The following is a 27,187-nucleotide window of genomic DNA, read 5'->3' on the forward strand; positions in this document are numbered from 1 at the left end:
ATTTTTGCAAACATCTTTTTCCATTCAATAGGTTGCCTTTTTGTTTTGTTGGTGATTTCCTTTGCTGTGCAGCAGCTTTTTATTTTGGTATAGTTCCAGTAGAGAAACAAGATTTTTAATGGTCATATAATAGTTTATTGCTTGAATCTACCATCCTATGTTTAATCCTTCCCCTGTAGCATTTCACGTTGATCCTTTTCCCCCACTTTGTTATATTTGACCCTTCTCTGTGCTGTGCTGGTCCTGCTCAATCCAAGTCTTGTCAAGTCTCCATCTGTGCCATTGGCGTGTCCTTCCATGTCCTTGGCTTGTCCCCTCACTCAGGTTCTCAGTAAAGTAGTGCTGCTCTAATTTATGCTACTTATAGTATATGTGCTGCTGAAGCAAGCACCTAATTCATCTTCATCCCCCAGTTTTTCCTCTTTAAACCCTTGCAAATACCTCTGCCAGCCTTATCTACTCTTCTGGTCATAGCATAATAAATAAAACATTCCTGGCTTCATGATTTTCAAGGTGATTCACACCTGAGCTATTTTAATTGTTGGGGGTGGGTATTTTGGTATTATGAATATCCTTAGGGCACTCATAACCTTTGTTAGGGTTCATTAATGGTTATAGCTTGATGATATATGAAAGCAGCTCAAAAACATGCAAACATGTTAACAAATGGGAGAACAAAAATTATTGGTGGAGCCCAGAAGACAGAAAAATTGGAAAGAGAAATATTTTAAGCAAAGTAAATGTAAGCATCTTTATTGTAAATGTTCAAGTATACATCCTAGCACTCAGTGGGAAACTGATTTCCTTCTCTGAAATTTGATTTACCTGTGACCTTTAAGGGCCACGTAAGTATAACAGCCCACATTCTTCTCTTTGTTGTACAAAGAAAGGGTACCTGTGCTGCTGAATTATGAACCAGTTAAAAAAAATTGTATTTTAAAACAGGAGATTTTTCTCCTGTGATATGTTTCATTTATTTGGACAAATAAGTGGGCAAGGAAATAGATTTCTTCCTGCTTTAGATTATAGAGGAAGTGGTTAGTTTTATTGAGGAGTTAAACCTTTATCTCATTTCATATTTAGTATCTGTGACCTGACCCATGTAATAGTGCTTGGATAGAAGCTTTCAATTTTGTGAATCGGTGTTTTCAAATTCTTAAGTATTTGTGACTTTCTTTTGAATACCCTTGTAAGTTTATCTGAAAATGGTTAAAAAAAAAAATTGCTGGTTGAATAGACAGTGTTGTTAGTCTTTTTTGAATTTTACCAGGACTGTCCTGGAGCCCTGTGCCCCCAAACTGGACCAAGCCTTTTTTTCTTTCTATGCTCTTTTGCTATATCATATTATAAACTTGTTTCAGATTTCTGTCTCCTGCTTTCCATGTCTTTGTCAGTCTTCCCCTTGTCTCAGTCTTTATCTGCAGTTACTTGCCCTGCCCATGATCCAAGAAGTGGATTCATTTTCTCATCTGTCCAGATTACTTTCTTTTTATGTCTCCTCTTTTGGCCCAGATCTCGTGGGCAGCAACACCACTTATGTGCTCTTACATGCTGCTTTCATTAGCGTGCTCTTTCCTTTCCCTTTCAGCTCATTCATCAAGATGAAATACAGCATTGGCGCAGTTTAACTCCTTACCCTTTTCCAAGCCTGAAAGCCCCTTTCCCCTGGCTTTGTTTTATTTAGCTAATGAAAATATAGTTTCTCCAAATGTTTTTTGTCAGTTACCTGCACATTTTAATTAGCAGTAATTGGGCCTCAGATAAACCTCATTGGCTGTGATACTGCCACTGTGCAAAGCTATGTGAGCATTTTATTTGCTCTATGAGCCTCCAATGTAATCGTGCTTTAGGATTTTCCTTAAAGAATGTTATTGACTAACAGTAGCAGCAGTGCTAGGGAAGCCACTGAACGGGGTGGAAACCTCAGTTTTCTTATTTGTTAAGTGGAGATAAAAAACTTAGCTTCCTTGGTCCCTGTAGGGATTCAACTACATGAGGTATCCTGGTGCCCCTTGCTTAGTCTTTTATCACCAAAAGGGATTCCTTCTTCATTGATGTCTGCCAGTCCTGTGCATGGTTGGACATCTTTATTGAGCTATGACTCATACGCTGTACAGTGTACCCATTTAAAGTGCATGATACTGTGGTTTTTACTATATGCAGAGTTGTGCGGCCGTTACCACAATTAATTTTATAATGTCCTCATCACCCCATACCCATTAGTGGTCATTCTCTGTTTGGTAGGCAACCACTAATCTACTTTTTGTAATTTTATGCATTTTTAACCTCATGCTTATTGTATTGTGTGCTAATAGGATTTTCATTTTCCTTAAGGTGCACTGAAGGTATTTTGAAATGCAATCTTATAATTTTTAGAACTAAAAAAAGCCCTTTAGTCATTCTATGCTCCCCCCGCTTTTTTTAAACAAGGGAACAAAGTGATTCATCTGGGGACATTCCCATTCCATAGCTCTTTACCAAAACACAGACACACCACAGACACACACCCACACACAGACACACACACACAGTCTTGTTAATGCTTCTTTCATCAGTAGTTCTCCTTTTTGAGTGTCTGCTGGAACTCTTTCAAATTCAGATCCAAGATGTAAAATATGATTATTTGAACTCTCTGCTTCAGACAGCCAATCCTGTCACTATTCTGTGAATATCTCTTGGGCTTCTTCCTTTACCTATAACTTTCTCATGACTCAAAAATCTTGGCCAAAGTTTGTACAATATATTGTTCTATTTTCTGTTTAAATTTTCTTTAAACAGTTGTTACTCTGTGATCCAGCATAGAAGTTTCTAGGATAATCTATCCAGTTTTTATGTTTTTCTGTGACATCCCTGAGGCTCCTACTCATTTTATGGTAGACCATTTCATCTACCAGTTTTCTCCCATCATGCCTCTTTTCAGTGTGATTTTTACTGCTTCTTTCATCTGCCAGTATAGACTAATTCTCCAGCCCCCTGAATGTGGCTGAAATGACAGCATGCATATTTCAAGGCCCCAAGAGTCCTTGCAGCCTCTTCTTTTGCCACTTTTGAGTTCTACTTGTAGAGCTTCATGTAGAGAAGCCACTGTATCATAAGGGAGAGGGCAGAGGCCATGTGGACAACAGAGGTGCTCTGGCTAACAATTGGTTCTAATTGCCAGACCATAAGAGTCAGGCCAGGGTGGATCTTCCAGCCTTTCTGACCTTCCAGCTGATGGTAACGGTTGCATGAGTGAGCTCAGATGAAAGCAGCAGAGGAACTGCCCAGCCAACCCACAGAATGTGAGAAATTAAAAAAAAAAAAAATGTCGTTTTAGAATTTGTGATGGTTTGTTATACAGCAGTAGTTAACTGGTACATGTAGGTACCAGCTTGGTGGCAAAATTGAGATGATTAAAGAATGTAATCCCTGTAAAGTCCTTAGCTTATGGCCAAGCACAGAGAGTCCCTTAACAGAGGCCAGTCGCTATATCATTTTGGCTGTAGCATGATGATTACTCCTGTTGCTTTTGGTCACTATGGTCATTTTCTTTCTCCTCTTCTCCAGGTATAATGTCACTTCTTTTCATTATCATTCACTGTGATGAACTAAAGAATTGGATGTCCTTGGTGCTAATTGTCTAGTATTTTCCTTCGTGATTAGTAAATAGTTTAAAGCTTTCAGAACTGTTCCTACTATGAAATAAAACAAATATATAGCAAAGTGCAAAGGTGTAAATGTAACTTAAAACAAATTATGGAATGAATTCTTGTAACTATCACTCAGGTTGAGACATTTAACATTGCTTGGACTCCAAAAGTCCATTACGTGTTCTTCCTGGTCAGTCTTCTCCCTTATACCTACAGGTATACCACTACCACTACCCCAATTTCACAGAAATCACTTCTTGACTTTTCTTTATAGTTTTTACCACCTCTGTGTGCATTTCCGAACAAAGTAGTTTAGTTTTCAACTTTATATATATTGTGTACGTATGTGTACACACACATACATGCATTTTTTTTTTTTTTGGTGAAAATTTCATTTGCTGAATATTATTTCTAAGACTCTTTCCTATAATGACTAACAGTAAAAAAGCTTTCATTTTGATTGCTATGTAGAATTTCATTTTAAGAATATACCTCTCTGGGGGCACCTGGGTGGCTCAGTGGGTTAAAGCCTCTGCTTTTGGCTCAGGTCATGAACCCAGCATCTTCAAGCCCCACATTGGGCTCTCCACTCTGTGGAGAGCCTACTTCCCCCCCCTTCTCTGCCTGCCTCCCTGCCTCTGTGACCTCTGTCTGTCAAAAAAAAAAAAAGAATATACTTTTCTGTTAAATCTAGTATTGATGAGTATTTGAGTTATTTATAGTTTTGGGCAGTTACAAATAATTCTGTTAAGCACATTCTTTGAGGTATTCTGAAATAACATATGTGAGAATTTTTTTTTAAAAAAAGGTATATACCTAGGAATAGAATTTCTGGGTAATGAAGTTATAGTCACTTTTTTTTTTATAAATTTCACAGAAAAGAACAAATGATATACAGTGGACCCTTGAACAACATGGTAATGGATTAGGGCTGCCGCCCCTCACCCCTGAGGACAGTCAGAAATCTGCATAATAACTTTGGCTCCTCCAGAACTTAACTACTAATAGCCTACTGTTGACAGGAAGACTTACCTATAATATAAATAATAATATAAATAATATAATATAAATAACGTAAACTAGAGAAGATGTTAGGAAAATCATAAGAGAAAATACATTTATAGTACTATACCATATTTATTGAAAAATGCAGTTCACACCTGTGTTGTTTAAGGGTTACCTCTGTCCTGTAACAGGTGTTAATCTCTCTCAAGATTAGAACCTTTGGTTTACCATAGCTTTGCCAAAGTTGTCGTCCAAAAAGGTAGTTCAGGTCAAAGGGTACAAGAGTAAGAATGTGATGAGAGTTACGTAGAATGAAAAGGGGTGACCATTTAGTTGAAGCATTCGAATGCATCCAGAAGGGAAATCTGTGAGTCATTTTGGTGTCATTGTAGCTGGAGTCAAACAATTTTTCAGGAGTTTAATATTCTTTATGCTATGGGTGAATCTGTAACAATGATTTGTGTTTTCTTTACTCTGAGGATAAGTTTGGGCAATAAGGGGATAATTGACTCATCCTTGACCATATAGTAATTAAAAAGGACATAGCTCTTTTAGGACTGAGATCTCCTATGTCCCTTTCTTTTTTAAATTTCTATTTAAATTCAGTATAGTTAACATATAGTGTATTATACGTCACAGGGGTAGAATTTAGTGATTCATCAGTTGCATATAAACCCAGTACTCAGTACGTCAAGTACCCTCCTTAGTGCCCATCACCCAATTACCCTATTCTCCCACCCACCTCCCTTCTCATATGTTTCCTAGAGTTAAGAGTCTCTCTCTGTTTTTATCTTATTTTATTTTTCCTTCCCTTCCCTGTTTTGTTTTGTTTTGTTTCTGTTTTGTTTCTTAAATTCCACATACTAGTGAAATCATATGGTATTTGTCTTTCTCTGACTGATTTTGCTTAGCATAATACCCTCTAGTTCCATCCATGTCATTGCAAATGGCAAGATTTCATTCTTGATGGCTCATATTCCACTGTATTTCTCACACACACACACACACACACACATCAACAGATGAATGGATAAAGAAATATATATGTATATATGTATCCATTTATCCATTCATCTTTATCCATTCATCTGTTGACAGACAGATCGGGCCTCTTTCCATATTTTGGCTCTTGTGAACATTGCTACTATAAACATTGGGGATGCAGGTGTCTCTTCGAATCACTGTGTTTGTATCCTCTGAGTAAATACCTGGTAGTGAAATTACTGGGCCATATGGTAATTATATTTTTAACTTTTTGAGGAACCTCTATACTGTTTTCCAAAGTGACTGCACTAGCTTGCATTCCCACCAACAGTGTAGGGGGGTTCCCCTTTCTCCACATCTTTGCCAGCATCAGTTTTTTTCTGAGTTGTTAATTTTAGCCATTCTGACTGGTGTGAGATGGTATCTCATTGTGGTTTTGATTTGTATTTCCCTGATGCCAAGGAATATGGAGCATTTTTTCATATGTCAGGTGGCTATTTGGAAATCTGTGGAGAAATGTCTGTTCATGTCTTCTGCCCATTTTTTGACTGGATTTTTGTTCTTTGGGCGTTGAGTTTGATAAGTTCTTTATGGATTTTGGATACTAACCCTTTATCTGGTATGTCATTTGCAAATATCCTTCTCCCATTCCATAGGTTGCATTTTAGTTTTATTAATTATTTCCTTTGTTGTGCAGAAACTTTATCTTGATGAATACCAGTAGTTCATTTTTGCTTTTGTTTCCCTTGCCTTTGGAGACAGTGTCTAAGAAGAAGTTGCTGTGACCAAGGACATAGAGGTTGCTGCCTGTGTTCTCCTTGAAGATTTTGTTAGATTCATGTCTCACAATTAGAACTTTCATCCATTTTGAGTCTGTTTTTGTGTATGATGTAAGAAAGTGGTCCAGTTTCATTCTTCTTCATGTGGCTATCCAGTTTTCCCATTACCGTTTGTTGAAGAGACTATCTTTTTTTCTAGTGGATATCCTTTCCTGCATTTTCAAAGATTAGTTGATCATAGAGTTGAGGGTCCATTTCTGGGCTCTCTGTTTGGTTTCCATTGATCTATCTGTCTGTTTTTGTGCCAGCACCATACTGTCTTGATGACAGCTTTGTAATAGAGCTTGAAGTCCGGAATTGTGATGCCACCAGCTTTGGTTTTCTTTTATGACATTTCTTTGGCTATTCAGAATCTTTTCTGGTTTAATACACATTTCAGGATTATTTGTTCCAGCTCTAAAATAGCTGATGGTATTTTGATAGGGATTGCATTGATTGTATAGATTGTTTTGGGTAGCATAGACATTTTAACAGTATTTATTCTTCCAGTCATGAGCATGGAATGTTTTTCTGCTTCTTTATGTCTTCCTCAATTTCTTTCATGAATGTTTCTATACTTTTCTGAGTATAGATCCTTTACTAACATCTTTGGTTAGATTTATTCCTAGGCATCTTGTGGTTTTTGGTGCAGCTGTAAATGGAATTGATTCCTAGATTTCTCTTTCTTCAGCTTCATTGTTAGTGTATAGAAATGCAGCTGACTTTTGTGCATTGATTTTATATCCTGCCATACTGCTGAATTCCTATATCAGTTCTAGCAATTTTTTTGGTGAGTCTTGGGTTTTCTACATACATTATCATGTCGCCTGTGAAGAGTAAAATTTTGACTTCTTTGCCAGTTTGGGTGCCTTTTATTTCTTTCTGTTGTCTGATTGCTGAGGCTAGAACTTCTTGTACTGTGTGGAACAACAATGGTGAGAGTGGACATCCTTTGTGTTCCTGACTTAGAAAAAGCTCTCTGTTTTTCACCATTGAGAATGATACTAGCTTTCATGTATTGCCTTTAGGATGTTGAGCTGTGTTCCCTCTAAACCTACTTTGTTGAGGGTTTTTATCAAGAATGGATGCTGTACCTTGTCACATACTTTTTCTGCATCTATTGAGAGGGTTTCTTATCCTTTTATTAATGTGACGTATGACATTGATTGATTTGTGAATGTTGAACCACCTCCGTAGCCCAGGAATACTCCTATGTCCCTTTGTAAGAAGAAGGAGGTCACCAACAGTCTACCAAAAGAGAGGGAAAAAGAATCTTGTCAGAAATGTGCACTGGGAAAAGGAAACGAGCTATACAGCCAAATTAAAGACTCTGCATCTACTAAAAGCAAGGGTGGCTATAAGAAGGCTGTGGTGTGGCCTAACGAGCCAAGGCCGTTTGGGTTCCTTTGCATGTAATTGTACTCAGTGTCCTCTAAAGTGGGCCAGTGTGCTGTAATCAAACATGGTATAGTTGAAGAATGGTGTCTGTGTATTGCGTCACATGATCGCTCTGCGCTGTGGCGCCCTGCCAAGACAGCTACGTGAATTGTTCTTCCTGTGCCCTGGCTAATGTCAAAGAGGAGGCAGAAGGGCTTAGATCTTGTTGGATTTTTTTTTTTTTTTCACCCTATCTGAGGACATTGAAAACCTGAGGATTTCATAAAGTCTCAGAGGCATTGTGTCCGTCTTGTAAGAAAGTAGTTATAAAACATTTGGATGATGAATTAAGATCCCATCAGGGCAGTGAGGGAAAGACTTAGGAATTACTGTTTTCATTTTGGGAGCCTGTCAGATAGGGTGTTTTATGTCTGGTATGTGCTTCCCAAGTTGAAGAAGGTAGTGTTTGTGACAGTCTCTTTGAGGGTGCTTTTAACATGCAGAACAAAACTTTAATTTGCCTGCTGTTATGATTTCTACTGGCTATGAGGATTTGTATGTTGTTGCCACAGTCGTAAAACGTACTTATTATTCCCTGCAGATCGAAGTACCTTAGTGACTTGATTTCTTGGATTATTTCTGAATGGTCCCTGAATGTATGGAATTGGTGATGGTTTTGTCCTGTTGCTATTATATCTTTACTGGAAAATAAAGTGAGGTTTTCATGCTTGAGTAAACACATTGATGCATTATGAAACTGTCAGCTCTTTGAACAATTGGCATAAGCTCAATTATTCAAATATGTGACTCTTTTGAATGGCTTTTGTGTCAGCTAATGCTTTCATACAACCAGCATCAAGAAACTTCAATACCTTTCTTAAGAAATTAAATCTCAACTGTATGATTAAAGAAATCCAAGGGATTAGTCCTTTCATGGAGCACTTTCATTATCATATACAGCTAATTGGTAGCATTCGTTTTCTGAGATTCATCATTTTATTTAAAAATATCTTTCTTTTTTGTTAAAAAATAATTTAAAACTGTTTATGCATTTTCCTTATCACCTGAAATCACTTTTTTTCTTGTGTTTCCTTCCTGTCAACGTGCACACATGCTTTTTTACATAATGTACCTGCCTTTTTGTCTTTTTAAAATTATATTTGCATTCTAAGTCTTTTTCAAGTTATGTGGTCTTCATAGTAATCCTTTTTGTCACTTAGTCAGTATTGAATTATTTAATAACATGTTAATCATTTCCCTTCTTTGATATGTATGTTTTCAAGTTTTTCATTTTTGTTGACAATGCAAAGACATCTTGTGCATTATAGCTTGTTTTTCTTATTTTCAATTATATTACAAGAACAGATGTTTAAAGTATCATTAAAATGTCAGTGAACTTGAAAACTTATGTTCCATGTATTGTCTTACTGCTTCCCAAGTGTTAGTGTCTTCTTTTTGATTATAGAAGTAAAAAGTCTCTTTTACCCCCAAAACTGACATTTATTAATTGTTAGCATCTTTCAGAATTATTCATTTGGAGCAGCCTATAATCTTACAGAGACTTTTAACTTTGTAAATTCAATTTCTGTTTTGAGTGAAGTAATATATGCAAATCACTTTTTTTTTTTTTTTTTAATCCAATAAGCCTAGTGTGACAGGGAAGAAGAGTAGCCTCTTGTCTTCCCTGTTCCCACTCCAGTTTCTGGCTCTTGAGAACCCCCAGCTCTAAGCTGTTTCTACTATTGTATGCCCCCAAATTGCTAAGCTTGCTAATTTTAGTTTGATTTTTTTTTCACTTTATAGTTATCTTTTGATTTCTTTCTATAGAAACTGAGACTTTAACACTTATGATTTCTTCTCCATCCTATCAATATTGATGTAACACCAATTTTGTTTTTATCAATATGTAGCTATTAAAACATTACAACTAAATATTTTTCATAATCAGGTCTTAAATTTATATTGTGATTATGTCTTCTCATACTTTATATTTTTCCTGAAATTAGTAACTCCTACCCTTTTTGCTTACTTTGCTTTTAATTTATCAATAAACAAATCTTGATACTTTCAAACACATCAGATAATCCCAAAGATGTGTGTTTTGCCCCCAATAATCTTTCCTCTGGGAGCCTCCCTGTTTGCAGTGTGGACTGGTCCCTCCCAGGGCCTGCTACTCAGCCAATATCTTGGAAGTCCCTTCACTGTTCTATCCTGGGAATTTCTTTTGTCTCTGTTTTGTTGATTCTCTGATTGCTGGGTATCAGATCCTCCTCCTTTGAGATTTATGCTCACATTTTATGGATTCCTGAGGGTGCAAGGAAGATACATAGTTTTAAAACCATGCATGTCTAAAAATGTCTTTATTTTGTCGTCGTTCTTGATTGATGGTTTTGTTGGGTATGTAATTTTAGGTTGGAAATAATGTTTTCTTGGAATTTTGAAGGCATTGCTCCAAGGCCTTCTAACTTTCAAGGCTGCTGTGGAGTCCAGCACCTTTCTGATTCTAGTTCTTCATTATGACCCCCCACCCGACCCCCTTGGTCTCTGGAAGCTTTTGGAATCTTCTTACTTCTGGTATTCTGAATTGTTATATTTCTTGGTATTCTTACATGTCTCTATCATTAATTTTATTGGCCATGTGGTGGACTTTTCCAAACCAGAAAATACATGTTTTGAAGTCCCCTGTGCGCTCTTTTTGGAATACCTGTTAGTTGGATGTCATACCTTGTGGACCAATCTTTTGTCTTTTTCTCTCCCATATCTCTGTCTTGTAGTCTTTTTATCCTACTTTCTGAGGTATTTTGTTAATTATGTTTTTCACCTCTTTTATTGGATTCTTTAGTACACTTTTAATGCTACAGTTGTTTTTTTTTTTTATTTCCAAAAGCTTATTACTTTGAAGCTTCCTTTGTATGGTATCATGTTGCTTCATTTTCTCTTATTTCTCTGACGGTGTTACTTACATTTTTTAGTTGATGAAGTCTTTTTTTTTTTTTTTTTTTGCCTCCCACATCCTATTTCTTTCATATTTGAAGTGATATGGATACTTTCGTGCATGTTAGGGGCTTTCCTCAAGTGTCTAGAGAACCTTGGCTTTGATTAAATGAAATATCCAGACACTTGAAAGGGGCGGTGGGGGCGTGGAGATGGTTGGAAGCTCTGTGTGCATGCGTGAGGCTTACAACCTGGGACTTCTCTCTACTATAATTCACATCTACAGGGTCTGTTCTCATGCCTGGGAACGTGGCTGTGGGAAGAGGGTGGGATCTCACTGATCGGCTTTGATCAGTCCCCCTATTTTTAGTAGGAGGCCTCATCCCTGCCCTCAGCTGTCCTTCAGAGTCAAGTCTCCTAGAGAGGAAATTGCCACTCTCCTGCTTGGCTATGCAGGGTAGAGAAGAAGATATGGGGACCCAACTGTTCTTTATATAAATTTTCAACCAGTTCTTCCTTCTTGGAGGTCACCTGGACCTAATTTCCTATTGACTTCTCACTTCACAGGCTTGAATTTCAGCTTTGTTTGGATTCTTTTGTTAGTTCCCATTTGTTCATCTGTTTTCTGGCTTCGAGGATTTTGAGGCATGTCTGGTGTACTTCTTGTCCCCTCTCATTTTTAATTGTCTTCATGCATTTATTTCATATTTTTATATTTTATTCATTTCTGTATTCTTTTAGTGTCATTTTAGTACACTTTTAAGAGGTATGGGGGAAAAGGCGTGTGCTCAGTGTGCCACGGTTAATGGAAGTGTACAGTGAAGGCTCTGCTTTAGATTGGTCAAAAACAAATTTTTTCCCTTTACATTTGTGGGATATTTATATATTTTCTGATTTACAGTAATTCCTATTAAAATGTCTTCTAAAAATATTTTCTAATTTTTACATTGGTTTATTTAACACTGCAGATTTATTATCTGTTTCTAGAAGTAGAAAATGTGACCACCCACTGGATAGTTTAAAGGAGTAATTACCATTCTCATTGAGGTACTTACTCATTTTTTAAAACTTATAATTGTTGATTAATAGGAAGTTGCAAAAATAGCACAGAGATGTCCTTTGTGCCCAGTTTATCCCAGTGATAGTATCTTTACATGACTTACAATATCAAAATCAGGAAATTGATATTGGTACAATCCTCACTAGTTTTTAAAAGACATTCTTTTACATTTCGTATTGGGCAGAAAGTTTACATTGCAAATATATATGAGACCCATGTGAAATTATTTTCTCTTTCAGCAATTTTTCCAGCTAGTCAAATTACGAAAGCTTGGACTTAGTGATAATGAAATTCAGCGGCTCCCTCCAGAAATAGCAAACTTCATGCAGCTGGTGGAACTTGATGTGTCTCGAAATGGTAAGGAAAAGATTTCACTTGAATTGTTCATTTGTCTCTCTTGGTGCTGGCCATGATTTTGAGTAAATATAGCCGGTAGAATGCTGTTAGACATGCTTTTTCTGATGGATATGGGAAAGCTACGTATAAATTTGGGGATGAAATTAATGGCATTATTGAATGGTTTAGTCAACTTGTGGGTATTTACCAGAGGTATTTCATAACACAGTTTTTAGGTGATGATTTTCTCAAAGTAGGTTCAGTCTGATTCAGAGAGTTGGAGAGGGGACTGGTAGATAATATAACCCAACCACCTTGTTTTACTGAACATGACATTGAGAGCTGTTGGTGTGGTCGTTTGTCCAGTGCTCAGAGGCTGCTGCTGTGACGGGCAGCCGTCATGGGGGAGTTCGGTTCCTCTGGCTGTGGCTCAGTGGCCTGGTACATGCCTGTGAGAATCTGTCTCCCTATAGTGAACAGAGCAGCTTGTTGTCCGGGCCTCTCTGTCAGTTTAATTATTTCTAATTGGGCCACTGTTGGTTCTCCCCACTTGAGTTTGTGTGGTGTATTTGTGAGTTTATTTTGATTTCCAGATTTCACGAGAATGAAGTGCTTCCTTTTATACTTGAACATTCTACTGGGTTTTTAGTCTGTTTAGCCTTTCACTTTTGAATAGGTACCCTGGTTTAACCTTGTGTATTATAGCCCCAACAGCACTCCTGAAGTAGACTGGTAACCCTGCCTGTCACGATAATTACACGATTAATTACTTTAAGTTAAAATGGAAGTTCCCAGTGGTCCTGTCTTTAGTGATGGAGTTCAGTTCTCACAAAGACTAGTATAATTTCCTCGGGATAGGCCCCACTGTGCTGTGAATTATTTATAGAAATGATGATCCTTTTCCTTCTCTCATATTACATACCTGTTTCATGTTTTGTTTTTGCTTCCCTACAAAAATCTACAAGTTTCTTCTCAGTGAATCTCAGGTCTCGATCTTTCATTCTTAGGTCTTCCACAGAAACTGCAAGGCTTAGATGGGGATTTTTTTTTTTTTTTGGTGGGTCACTGTTCTAAGACAGCAGTGATAATCAATACTTGATAGAAAACGTGCTGAAGGAAAAATTATTTTACCTTCTACTTTTTTTTTTAAGATTTTATTTATTTATTTGACAGACAGAGATCAAAAGTAGGCAGAGAGAGAGAGGAGAAAGCAGGCTCCCTGCTGAGCAGAGAGCTCGATGCGGGGCTCAATCCCAGGACCCTGGGATCATGACCTGAGCCAAAGGCAGAGGCTTTAACCCACTGAGCCACCCAGGTGCCCCACCTTCTACTTTTTTTTTTTTTTTTTTAAAGATTTTTATTTTATTTGAGAGAGAGAGAGCATGAAAGAAGAGAAGTCAGTGGGAGAAGGAGACTGACTCCCTGCTGAGCTGGGAGCCTGATGTGGCACTCGATCCCGGGACTCCAGGATCATGACCTGAGCTGAAGGTAGTCGTCCAACCAACTGAGCCACCCAGGCACCCCCCCATCTTCTACTTCTAAATTTCAGATGAAATTTCTGTCATCTACCAGATCCTGTTGGAATTGGAATTAGAAACGGTCTGTAGGCCAGGCTATATGTTCTTGACATAGGGTCTACTTTTATTTTTCTTGAGAATTATTTCTTAGTTTGAAGGTAATGGTAAAAGTAAAAAAAAATTTTTTTCAATGAAAAATAAATTCACTTATTTAGTACATTTTGGAGTGGCTTATTTGGTTGCAGAGGACCCAGATCTGCTTAGATAGAGGGTATTGATTTTAAGGATGAGGGTGGAGCTAACATTCCAGAAGCATTGGCCTGGAGCCGACATCTGACCACCTTTGGAGTTTCATGGCCTCTCTCTGTCTTGCAGTGTGTCTGCTTCTGCTTGTCTGTGCTCTGTTCTTCCTTCCTGGGTGATCTGCTCTCTTGAAACAGCCTCTCCAGGCCTAAATGGTTGTGGTCTCTTCCATGCACTTTTTGGCTTCTGCCCCTGCTGTGGCATCTCTTTGCCAGTGACATATTTCTAAGTGAGAAGTGGTTGACCCAGCTCATCTTTTTAAAAAAGTCAAATATAAACCATAAACTCCAGGTCCCTGGACAGCCTAAGAGTCAACTGCAGCAGGACAGGGGAGACGAGTCCTGCAAAGCTTGGCCCCACCCCTCAGCACAGATGCGGCTTCCCTTACACCCAGAGTGTGGCATGGGACAGGCATCTGAGGCCAGAGTTGCCACTAAGGCTATCTTGTATCACATTTATCTAATGTATATATCATTGAAACTGCTCTCCCTTGTCTCAGCAATTATTTCCATCATAAAGAGTAGCTGGCTATTAATTTTGCAAGGTAGCAGTGATTTAGGAAAATGGTCACTGAAATCACACAATCTGAAGAAATAGAAGAGGATTTTGAAATTGGCATTAGAAGGGAAAATAAGCAGGGGTCCAGAAATCCTTGAGAAGGGGGAGAAGTACTGGCTTTAATTATTTGGGAGAGGAGACACGTAGAACATGAAGATGCCTAGTCTGACGTGACCGGGCCACTCCGTGGGAAGTCGGCATTGGCAGCTGCCCTGTTTACCAGTTCTCATATCAGCTGTTTCTTGCCGAACATTCTTAGTTACAAAGAAGACTTACATGCTTCTTCGCATGTGTCCCTTTATACATTCCTGCATGTTGATGAAAGAAATTAAATTTTCTCTGAAGTCAGTGTCAGGACACAAAATGTTTCTTTTCCTTCTGCAGGTGTTGAGAGTTTTGTGAAGGATCCTACAGATCCTGTCACTTTCTTATCAGGTCCCTATTGGTTAGAGCTTTACTCTGGCTCAGAAGCATGGATGTGTGGTGTGTGGGTGATGTGTGTGATGTGTGTGGTGTGTGAGTTGTGTATATGGTGTGTGATGTGTTTCATGTGTGTGGTGTGTGAATTATGTATATGGTGTGTGTGTGGTGTATTGTGTTTATTGTATGCGTGGTGGGTGTAGTGTGTTTTGTGTGTGTGTGGTGTGTGTGGACAGAGCAGAACAAGGTCATCATTTAGCTTAACCAACAGGAACATGGGTCTTGAGCTGTTTCCAGGTCAGACAAATCTCACTGTTCTATCTCATTATTATTTTTTTTTTGATAGATAAAATCACATTAATGTGAATTTCCTAGGCAACTGAGTGGGTAAATAAGAGTTGCAATGTCTGTAGCCTGTGAGGCATTGTGAAAACCCCTCGTTTGTGTGGATACAGGCATTTGTGAGGGTTTGGCTTTAATTCTGGAGGCCTGTGGGAGCCTCTCATTTTCTGTTGCTTGTGCTGAGGCTGCTCCTCCACGATCGAGAGGCTGTTCTATAGCCAGGGCTGTCTCTGTCATGGTAGGACCTTCACTGGCTTCCTCAATTCCTGATTTTCCAGAGAACAGTGCTTGGCTGTGGAGGTGGGAGGCAGGATATTAATACCAGACCACTCAAGTCATTGGATTAATGCTCATCAAACTTGAGCATGTGATGAATTACCATAGGATTTTGTTAAAATAATGGATTCTGATGCAGTAGGTCTGGAGAGGGGCTTGAGATTTTGCATTGCTAAGAAGTCCCCAGTGGCTGCCAACCCTGTTGATCCCTCTGAACATGCTAAGTAGCAAGATGTGAGCCATCACTACCCAAATTCACTACTAATGTTCCTTCAGCTGCTTCGTGTAGTTATGAGCATGACTTTGCTCAGCTTCCGGCAGCCCTGTACCTTCTCATGTGGAATCAGGATATTACTGATTAATGGGTAAAATGCTGTTACCAACCCAAGCTCCAGTTGGCTTTCATTCCAGGAGAAATATTAGACCTGTCCTGGTGTTCCCTACCTCAAGTGAGGGAGAAAAGACAAGTTTTGTGTTTGTCTCCAGAAAAGTCTATAAATGAGGAGGAAAGAAGTTTTTATAGGCTCAAGTCCTATGCTAAGAAGAACTGCCAAGACCGCCAAACTCTGACTTTTGTGGCTTTGTTTTCTGCTATTTTAGGCACAAAGTCAAGGGGATTGTGTGTTGTATTAGAAAAGAGAACAGTGAGCTTAGGAAGAAAGAGAGCAGTGCTTGGAGCTTATATATGGGCTGTGGAGACTTGTTCTGGGGTAAAAGGAGAGAGGCTTGGGATGAGCATGGTTTTGCCTCCAAAATGGCTGTACATGCTTGGCAGGCAGGACTCTGTACATGCTTGGAGCCCTGGCTTTGCTGCTCAGCACTGGGCCAACTATGAACAGGCCTCTCCTGCCAGGGTTGGGCCATATCCTGAGAAGGACTGGGGTAAGGCACCACTTCACATAAACCCTGGGGGAGGCGAGGAAAGTGACAGGTTTCTCCTGTTCTGACAGTGGATTACTTTTTTAATCAGGCAAATAGCTAGAATAAACTTGGAATAAAAGAAATGAGACGTTTCCTATAAATACAGATTAAAAGCTGACTGGAGTGTAAAAAATTAATATCTGAATATGGTGTTAAAATGCCTAAAGAAACCTTACAGCCCTGAATTAAGGTCTGAAGCAGTTTTCTGTGGTAAAATGCAAACATTTTAATGCCTGGACTCTATGTATATATTCTCTGCTAACTGATTTTTAGTGGTTTGAGGGAAACGACCTCTGGATATGTAAGAAAAGGTATTACCCCATAGTATTATCTTACTATCCAAGAATCTCAGGCAGACTTTGTTAATGCATCATGCATCCTGCCTGAAGGGCTGGTAATTTGAATTTTATAGCCTATGCTGTAATTTGACTTACATCACAATACTGTATCATTATCCATTTAGTTCAGTTTTTCCCAAAGAACGAGGCATACACCACTGGTACTGCTAGAGCTGATTTTAAGTGGAGCCATAAAACCGCCATTTTTAATCTTGAGTCATGCTGAGAACGTTACCATTAAAATATATATATATATATATTCCTTTTGGTTTGCCTTTGGTGAAACTTAATGACACTATATTTATTGTTACATTTATCTTCTATATTTGGGGGCAGCCATTTTTATTCATGTTAGTGACTTAAAGCAATTTGCTTCTTTAAAAATGAATCTCACTCAGATTTGAAGAGGACATTTAAAGAATGAGGTAACTGCTGAAGAACATAGGTGCTATACTGCTAGGGCCAGCATTGCGAAGGACAGGGCTTGCTGGTGTGGACAAACCCCACTGCTTACTTATGAGCATCTTATGCCAGAAAGCCCATGAATTTATTTCATGTATGGGGCAGATAGTACTGCATACAGGAAAACACAGTCAGAGACCACATACCCTGGCTAAGTACTGTGCAGACTTGAAGAAACTAAAGGATAGTTTTAGTTCAAGTCATCACAAGCATCAGGACGACACTTTAGAGTAAGTGGATGGACTGCCTGTCTACCAGCAGGGTCATTGTCCCCCAAAGTCTAAAGGTTAGACATTGATTAAATGCATGGGTTAGCTGTCCTCTGTCCAGCCACAAGATGCTGACCACTGTCTGTGGTCTGCGGCTGTGGGTTTGTTTAATGAAATCCAAAGCCAGTTTTTGAAGCCTACTGAAATGACCTTGTATAACATCAAGTCTTGGTGCTTCTGAGTATGTCCTGAAAAAAGCTCTTCCTGGCAAGCAGTAAGTCCAGTGTGCCTAAAAGTCTTCCTACTTAATTATGAACAGTTAGCCTTTTCTTTCTTTCTTTTTTTTTTTTTTTTGTAGTAACTACATGTACCCACACCCCAAGTGTGGCAGAAACCAGCTTGTACCCATGCAGACTTCAGACTTGCCACAGTCAAGCCATTGTTTTCTCGTTTCTCACAGCCTGATTCTGGCCCAAGTTTATCACTCTGTTTAGCACCCTGCTCTGGTGCCTGGGCTTAATATTACAGTAGGCGAGTTTTCTTGTCACCAGCACTGTTGAAGTCTTCCCATAAAGGAAAGCCCCGTAGGCCACTCTGCCTTGTGTCTGGAGAGCAGGACACTTTCCAACCCAGAGCCTGCTGTCTCAGCTTTGCAAGACCTGCCACTTTTTATCATGAGAGCTTTCTATGTCTTAGCTTGTACCTTCACTTTGGTTAAGAAGGGTTAATGGAGGAAAAAAAATTCCCTTTTCCTCATGTTTTAATTTCAGATAATAATAATAGCTATTATTTTTAAAGTAGAGATAGAAAGAAATTAGGCTTATGTGATATTTCTAATCATCTTAGCATGGTTCAAATAGGTTCCCCCCCCACCCCCCACAACCAGGGAGCATTGTTGAAATGTGAGTATGTACAGAAACCATTTCAAATACTGAAAAAGTTGAAATAAGCTTTACATATAGGTCCCTCCCTGCTGGATGGTAAAGGAACATCCATGGTATTTTAGCAAATACAACTGAAAATCCATCCCAATTTAATTTACAAATTACTAAATCAGAAGGGAAATTCTTAGAACATTGTCTTTTGCTCAAAATGTTTTTGGAACTCTTTCAGAATTTGTAATGTATGATTTTGCATATCCTCAGACTAGTAGTTTTACTTTTTAGAGTGGATTAGTTTTTAAAAACAGCCAAACATTTTTTAATGCCAACTTAGGCAATCAGTGCCAACTTAGACAATAAAGCAGGGCACTGATTATCATGGTACTCCACATCTGCTTCAGATAGCAATTTCAAAAGGGTTCCATAAAACTTTGATCAATGGAAACAGGTCTGAAAATCATGTATTAACTACCAAAGGGCAGGTACACCTTTAAATATGTTTTCTGTTATATCTGTTTTCAGAATACAAAGACACAGTTTAGAAGTTCATGACCGCGTATCTTCTAAGAATCCAGTATAGCTACACATTTTTTATTATTTCTCTTTTAGTATTAGCTGCCTTAAAAAAACAAAAGCAAAACTAAGCTTGCTTTATATATTATATATAAACCATTATGGAGATATGCTGCACAGTGATTCCACAAGTGAAATAAAGTCTGAATATTATGTATTTTTATTTTCAGATAATCTATAGAAGTTAAACCCTTGATACTATAGTTCCCTTTTGATGGCCATATTTGACACTTTTTGCATTTTTTTCTTAGCCATTCTCCCAAATATCTGAATCCTTTTTTCTGGCATCTAGAAGGGTCTCCCTAGGTTGCCTGTCTTGTACGTGCTTTGTCAGAATGTATAGAAGAGTAAACTGTGGTTATTTATTATGGCAATATAGCTTAATTCCCTATTACCAGAAAAGCTGCGACTTTTGTGAATAAGTTGTAGGTTTATATAACTTTCTCTCTTGCTTTTTTTTTTTAATTAGGTTTGCAGTAGAGATGGTAACCTTTGAATTTGAGAATAACACCTCTGAATATATTTTTTAGGTCAACAAGCTCTTCAGTTAGTTTGAGGATCTCTAAATTCTTTGTTCCTCCTTTGTTCCCTCCTTTGTTCCTGCTCACTTCATTCATTCACTTGGTCTCTAAATGCTGTGCTCTGTGTTAGATGCCAAAATTTCCAAAACAATGGTAGATTTACATAGTGCCTAAATTAGGCAGAGTTAGAGAAGCAAAAATAATTGTTTAAAAAAAATGGTTTCTCCTGAAATAAAACAAAACTCCAACATGTAGGATAACAGTTTCTGTTCATTTTTTAATTAGACAATTTATGTAGACATCACTTTGACAGTTTCCAGCTCTCAAAGTGATTGCAAGTGATCAGCCATATTGCTTCATTTTGATTTTGAGGTCACCTACTTTGTCATGTGAATCTGCCTTGAGCCAAGTGATGCTGAGCCTCTAGGCAGCTAAAGGCTGGATGGCATCTCTTTGTCAGGATGGTGACAGAGACATGCTGCCATGAATGCAAATGGTGCTCTGAGCTTATTAAGCTGGGAAAGGCACAAATTAGAAAGGGATGAAGGATCCAAGAAGGAGAAAGTGATTGAGGAGCAGTACCGAGAACTGCAGCTTGAGGATTATATATAGAAATGATTTGGTTTTTAAATTAGCCTTATAAGTGTTGAATAGATCTTTAACCTAACATATCTGCTCAAAGTTAATAATGAATTATGATTCTGAATTATTTTTCAGTTTGAAAAAGTCTTGGATGCTGGTCTCTTGTTTTTTTATACTTACAGTTATCAACTATAACCCAGAATAATAATAATTATCTTTTTATTTTACGTAAAATTTATTGAGCACCTACTATATTTCCTACTATATTTGTGTAAGGCCCTTTGTCTTACTCTTCCATCCCTTAAGGAGGTAAATCTACAGGCCCAATAGACTTATATGAGGAACTGCACGTAACAGCTATTATACTGTTACATAAATAAAGTGCTGGGGCTGTCAGAGCCTTGTCAGTAACTGTAACTGATTTGAAAGAAGCTTGAAGGGAGAATGGGGCTCTTGTGGTTTCAAGTTGAAATCAGATAGTCTTTTAAAATTCTTATATTTTAGTTGTAAATTTGGAGGGAGGTAATAATGAATTGATTCCTCAGCCTTGTGTCATTGTTGGAGACTTTTTTCAAATGTTTGTTATAAATTTACAGTCACCAGTATCATTAAAAATGCAAATATCTCAGTGCTTGCCTTTTAGATATTCACTGAAAATTATAAGATTTATCAAAAAAATCAAAGAAGTGTACCCAGTGCTTAAGAACTGAAATTATATGAGTTGTCATGGGATTCTTTCTCTTCTTATTATATAGCTGACTATTACTGTGTTGTGAAGGATTTGTTCTGTCAGATGAAATGCCAAGCTCTGTGCAGTTATCAAGATAGACTGACTATTGATTTAAAGGGGGAAAAAAAAAGTCAAAATCTCAAGTGCTCAACTTTATTACTGCTCAACTTATAGTCCAGTGGAGAGAGGGGTGGGCAGAGACTTAGGGAGGTTGGTAGTGAGAAGCTCTATACAATCAAGGATTTAGGCTTTTGCTTAAATTGCTACATCTTCACTCAACTAGTAGCCTCCAAGGTCCTTGTGGGAGGGGGAGAAGTTGGGGGATTGTACATGGGTAATTTTATGTTAAGGGTTTATGTAAAAACCTTTATTTGAAAGAGAGAGCACAAGTGCAGGTTGGGAGGGGCAGAGGGAAAGGGAGGGAGAATCCCCAGCGGAATCCCTGCCCAGTCTCAGGACCCTGAGATCGTAACCTGAGCCGAAACCAAGATCTGACTCTTAACCAACTGAGCCGCCAGGTGCCCCTTCATGGGTAGTTTTTATGGGTCATGTCGAGAAGTGCTCTACGTCATTTCTGTCCATGTTCTCTTGGTCGATTTATGTCCCCAGCTTAACTGAAAGGAGCTGGGGAATGAAGTTAGATACCTGTATAGGAAGAGAAACCTCACATAAGCACTAGCATCATCTGCCACAACTGGCAAATAATTGAATGCTGGAATTGTATGATTTTTTATGTCACTGATCACATGCTGCCCTAGTAAACACATGCACACATACACAGGATCCTGTTGCACTATCCCAACCTCCCAGTGAGTGATCCATTTATAGGAAGTTTAGGTGCATGCCCATAGGAGGACGAGGTAGCCTTTCTTCCCATATCTGCACCAAAATTTTTAAACTGAGGCATAGATGAAGATGATTGATAGCCACTGATCCTAATAATTAGCATAAAACCTATGCAAGCATGGAAGTATGTTTTTTAATTTAAATTTTTAGAAACAAATATAATTTGGAAATTAGAATTTTATATTTGAGGAATGTTTGAAGCATTTGCTCTAGGCAAAATTAAAGGTTTTCAAGCCAGGAATCACCATCTCCAGCGAATTACTTAACATCTCTATGCCTCAGTTTCTTCATCTGTGAGATGGGAGACTGTAGTAGCCCTGACTTCATAGAGGTGCTGTCACGCTTAAAAGAGGCTGTGTATGTAAAGTGCTTGGAACCATGCCTTGTGCACGAGGAGCACTCAGTGTTAGATGCTGTAATTAATCCCATCATTGCCTTCATGTTGGGCCATGGGGATCTGAACTAGCACTGTGAGGTTAAGAATGCAGGGTAGGGGTGAGGACACAGCAAGTTTGAAGGCTGGAGTGGTACAGGTGAGGGAGGTTCCTGCCCAGGGTGCCGTTTAGATGCTGGCTCCCATGGCCAGGCACTGTGCTACCTCTTCACACCTGTGTTTTGTCTCACGCATATGCTATCCTGTAAGATGCGTAGAGGCACCTCAGGGTGAATGATGAGCAAACTGAGGCTTGAATAAAATGAGCTGTGTGCCAAATCAGACTCCTGCTTATGGTTGGGCTGAAGTAAGAAACCCAGAAGAGCGGCCCTGCTAATTATTTTGGGGGCATATTGAAGATGATCAAGGTAGGGCTATTCGTTTCATTCGATGTTACAGAAAGGATGTCGACAGTATTATGACTTGGTGCTCCCCAGATTTGGAGATTAAAATGGAAAAATGATTCGAAGACATTTAAACTCCTAGAAATGTACATAGTAAATGAATTCAGTACCTGTAGAAGTGGCCCACCTTAAGAGATGCATTGTAAATCTTCTTTGGCCAGAAATGGAACATCATCTATTGAAGCACGTGGGGCTTTTTCTCAATAAGATGCAATGTCACACTTCTAAAGTAATTGTGCCATTTTGGCAAAAGCTCGCAATCACAGAAGATTGGTGCCTTGCTAGAAGTGTAGAACAAGGAGAGCCAAAAACTAAGACTGGATAGGATTTTTACCTTTGAAAGGAAAGAGATTAGACAACAGGAATGTCCCTTGGAAGCAGCCCTCCATTATTAAGAGTTAATAATAGTGAATCACAAAGACACATTATTGGAAAACCAAGAGAATAGTGTGAATCTCTATTATCAGAATATATACTGGGTGCTAGTTCTGTGCCAGCTAAGAGGCTGAACACTTCCTGTGCAACATGTAGTATCTCATTTAATCCTCAGATCAGCTCCAAGAAATACACTTGTATCTTCTCTTTACAGATGAGAAAATGGAGTCTCATTAGTAAGCCATAGGAATGTAATATTTGGCACAATTACTATTAGTAGTAACCTTGTACTACATATTTGAAAGTTGTTTAGAGTAGTAGATACTAAAAATTCTCAAGACAAAAACAAAACAACTTGTGACTACATTTTCACCATGAGAGTTCTCATTGTGAGAAAAAAGACTTGTGATGGATGTTAACTAGACTTATTGTGGTGGTCATTTCACAATATGTACAAATACTGAATCATCACACTGCATACCTGAAACTTAGGTAAGGTTATACCTCAATTATACCTTGATCAAAACAAAGTGAGTCTTAGATAAAAACATTTTTTCTTGGGCACATGGCTAATGAATAGGGGAGCTGGTTTTTGATCCCGGGCTTGTTGGACTCCAAAATCACAGTTCTGTCTCCTCAATATAAAAATTTTATATCCTACTACTGAGAAATAATCATCAATAATGTTTTTTAATGTATTTTATTTATCTTCTTTTTCCTTTTTTTTTTTTTACCGGTTTTATAAAATTGAGATTATGCAGCATATGTATCTTACTTTTGTTCACTTATTCTCATTGTTGTTAAAGTGTAAACGGCAGATAAAGTGTTTGAAAGGGCAGATTAATTAACTCCTACTTTCTTATATTTCTGGAGAAAAATATGAACAGATCTATAACTTTAACACAACAGGAAGCTATAGGTTTCAAAGGTAGGATTGGTGTTAGGTAAATAACTGATAGGACAGGGGAATTTCCAGACAGATGTGGTAAGTTCAGAGCCAAACAGAGTGAAGGAGGAGGTGAATAAGCAGTTTAGAAATTTCTACCTGATTTGGGATTTTTGTGTTGAAAGAAGTCAGGGAGGCACAGCTAGCCCCTACGGCCATACAGTTGAGGTACAGACGGAAGGAATGTGGGCAGAAGCAGACCAAGTCTACAGTGCTCACCTGCTTTTGAGGTATCGTGAAGCAATTAGTTCTCTATTTACCTAACTTATGCTTTGTTCATTAGGGTTTCTGGTGAGAGTACCTTTACACAGTAAGAGTTGCTATCTTGAAGTATTTAACTTATGTCGTTTCACTTTTGTTTGATGGTGTTGCGAGGTATTAAAGAATAGGCCTTCTTCCTTTCAGTGGGGCTGATGAATGGGGGGTCAGGATGAACAAGGGGGTCTGAGCAAATTAGTGGGAGGACTGAGCACCGATAACTTGACACATGTCCAAAGCAAAAGCAGTCTAGTGCTGGGAGGGAATCCTGAGTTGATGCCAGAGGGGCCGAGGAGACTGAGCCCTCGCGGAGGCCTAAGCGAAGAGGGGGAGGCAGCACACCACTGGAGGGGACTGGGCAGGTCCCTGGCATCTGTCCTTTCCTTAGCTGGCTATTTGCATAGTGGCCTCTCTGTTTAAGACCGAGGAGCCACAGCATAGCAAGGGCCTGGGCCAGCTTGAAGTTGGCTGTAAGTTGAGTCAAATGCCATGGGCGTGTGCTTTAGCACAATTACAGGGAGCACCTTTGCATCCGGAAGTCATGACTTGCCTTGTACCTCCTCACACGCCTTTCAAAGCATCACTCTATTCAGGGCTTTGCACACTGGCAAATAGAACAAGTAGCTGTTGCTCTTCCTGTATATCGGGGTCCTTGCCTTTGACTGAACTGGTCCGCCTTCAGCTTTGATCAACTGGAGCATGGCAGAGAGACCTGCTCCCTATAGTTGCGTGGCATTTTCTGAGCAGATGCTTTGGTCTACAGCCCTTTCCTGCTGCCAATTGAATTTAATCTTATCTCCAAAATCCCTCTTTTCTGTGTTACCAACTCTTGTGACCTTTCTAAGGGATCCATATGGGAAGAGATAAGCTCAACGAAATGTTCTAAATGAAGGCATCAGATTTCATTATGAAAAGCACAACAAAGCACTCTGAAGTCCTGGCTAGAATGTATGTTTCACTGAGATAAGGTAGGTGGGAGCAAGAACAGAGTTTTAGAATAAGTTTTAGTCACTTCCTGAATTTTTAACCAGCACCAGGTATGTAAGTTATGTGCCGGGAGCTAGAGATAGAAAGTCTGTTTAGTGATGGCTCTCAGGGGATTGAGGCCACAAGGGAGGAGGGACCAAGTCCATCTGTGATACCAGGACTATGTGGAGAATCTCAGAGGCTGCCTGAAGGAGTCTAGGGAGGGAGAGTCTTGATCATTCTGATCATTCCTGGGGAAGGGGATATTAAGGAGTCTTCTCCCTGGAATGGATGACTCTCAGGCTTTGAGGAACAAGTAACAGGTAGAGATAAATGACAGGAAGGATATTTCTGGGCAGATGAAATGGCACGAGTGTGTGTTTAAAGGTGTGAAATAGCCTGATGAATTTGGGAAATGCATGGCATTTGTGCATGGCAGTGAGATCTTGAAGATACTGTGGAATGGCTGAGGAATGTTTCCTTGAGAGCAGTGGAGAACTGTGAAACTGTTTCCAGGAGGGGGGTGGTTCGCATCTCATCCTGTTACTAGCAGGGACATGAAGTTGGCGGAGGGCAGCCTGGATGCTGAAGGCCATGTTGGGGGTGGAAAGACCGGAGAGAGGAACAGGAGAAGAGGAGACGGCCGGCCAGGCGTATGGGTGACAAGTGGGAAGATTGCTTGATGTGGAGCAGTAGGGTGAGGGAGAGGTTAAGTCCTTGTTTCCCAGTGCAAAAGAAATGGGAAACATTGAAGAAAGCTCAGGCATGGAGGGGAAAGATGAGTATGTCTGTGGGCATGTGGAAGGTGAAATGCTTTGGGATATCTAATTGGAGGTGTTCAGTCGGCAGCTGAGTATAAGAGTCTCATGCTCAGGGGAGAAATTTGAGCAGGAGGTAAAGGTTTGGGGGTCATTCATGTGTAGGTGATGGTTGAAGCTATAGGCATAAATGAGGTCACTCACGGAGAGGAGGAGAATACAGTGTTGCGGGGGAGATGAGCCTGCAGAATATTACTGTTACAGGGAAAGCAGAGGAAGAGGCCCCCTGCAAGATCCAGAGAAGGAACAGCAGGAGGGTTTGTCAGCACTGTTGACTGCTCTTGCAGAAAAGGCCCAGCAGGAGAATGGCGAGTCATCACATTAAGTATCACAGAGGGCATTGAGCTTGTGGGATGGGGCTCAGGCTTGCAGGTTAATGGATGCAGTTGTTGTCGTAACTGAAGCATGGGCTGTAGAAAGGCAGCCCCTTCGCAGGCCCCGTCATGAAAGGACTGAGGAGAAATGGGAGAGCTACAGGAGTCTCAAGGTGGAACCAAAGGCAGGGCAGCACATCCAGAAAGGCTACAGCATAAAATGGGGTGGAATAGTCTGGTAAACGTGGACTGAAAAGTTTCCATTGGTTTTGGCATCTGGGAGGTCATCTGTGACAACAAAAGCGATGTCAAAAGTGGTTTACAGCCCCTTTTGTTTGTTGTTTTATACTTTTCCCCAGACTCTGAGAGATCAGAGGAAGGCTTGAGAAACACCAACAATGACCATTTCCAGGAGGAAACAGCAGCAGTCACTGTTTCCTGCTGGATCTGCCAGTTCGAGGGGATGTGAGCCATCATGATGGTGCTATATGTCTTGGACAGCGAACCGTGATATAATTAAGGGAGGAATTTTATAACTCTCCAGATTGTGTACATGTTTGGGAATGAGCTATGCAGGCTTTGCTGCTGCTGGAGAAGCAGACCCCAAGGGGAAAAGGTGGGGGTCACCAGCCACTGATTTTCTTCTTCTGGAGTTGGGTCCTTAGCTAGAGCTAGGACCAGAGTGGACTCTGGACATTTTAAGCCTGGTTATTCCCCATTGAGTATTAAAGACCACAGACAGAGTTCTCTCTGTCCAAGACCCTTTAATAATTGCATGTACCCCTGGTATTTCCAAGTTTACTTGTCCTTGCAATTAAAAAAAAATTATAAAACTAGTATACGGTCATTATAAAAACTCAGTGGAGGCAAGTGAAGGAAAAGGCAGCAACCTGCCCGAAATTTCTACTTCCAGTCTCTTCCAGCCCTGGCTGAGACGCTGGTCATGGGCATCACACGATACTGGGCTGTGTTTCTGATACCTCTCTCAGTCACTGGATGGTGGATCACAGTGGGTCAAGACTGTCTCTCTCATTCACTGTCCTTTCTGCCA

The 27,187-nt window shown here is 39.5% G+C and overlaps 1 protein-coding gene across 2 annotated transcripts in view; it reads left to right on the top strand.

The window, feature by feature from the left end:
* The window catches only part of LRRC1 (leucine rich repeat containing 1), a 132,433-nt gene that overhangs the window by 38,159 nt on the left and 67,087 nt on the right, over positions 1-27,187 (top strand). For both annotated transcript variants that reach the window (XM_082729407.1, XM_082729408.1), the window contains exon 2: positions 12,047-12,164. In XM_082729407.1, coding sequence (XP_082585533.1) covers positions 12,047-12,164 — 118 coding nt within the window. The remainder of the gene's footprint in view (positions 1-12,046; positions 12,165-27,187) is intronic.

This window comes from Mustela nivalis (genome assembly GCF_964662115.1).
Source record: "Mustela nivalis genome assembly, chromosome: 5".
In the NCBI taxonomy this organism is placed as follows: Eukaryota; Metazoa; Chordata; class Mammalia; order Carnivora; family Mustelidae; genus Mustela; species Mustela nivalis.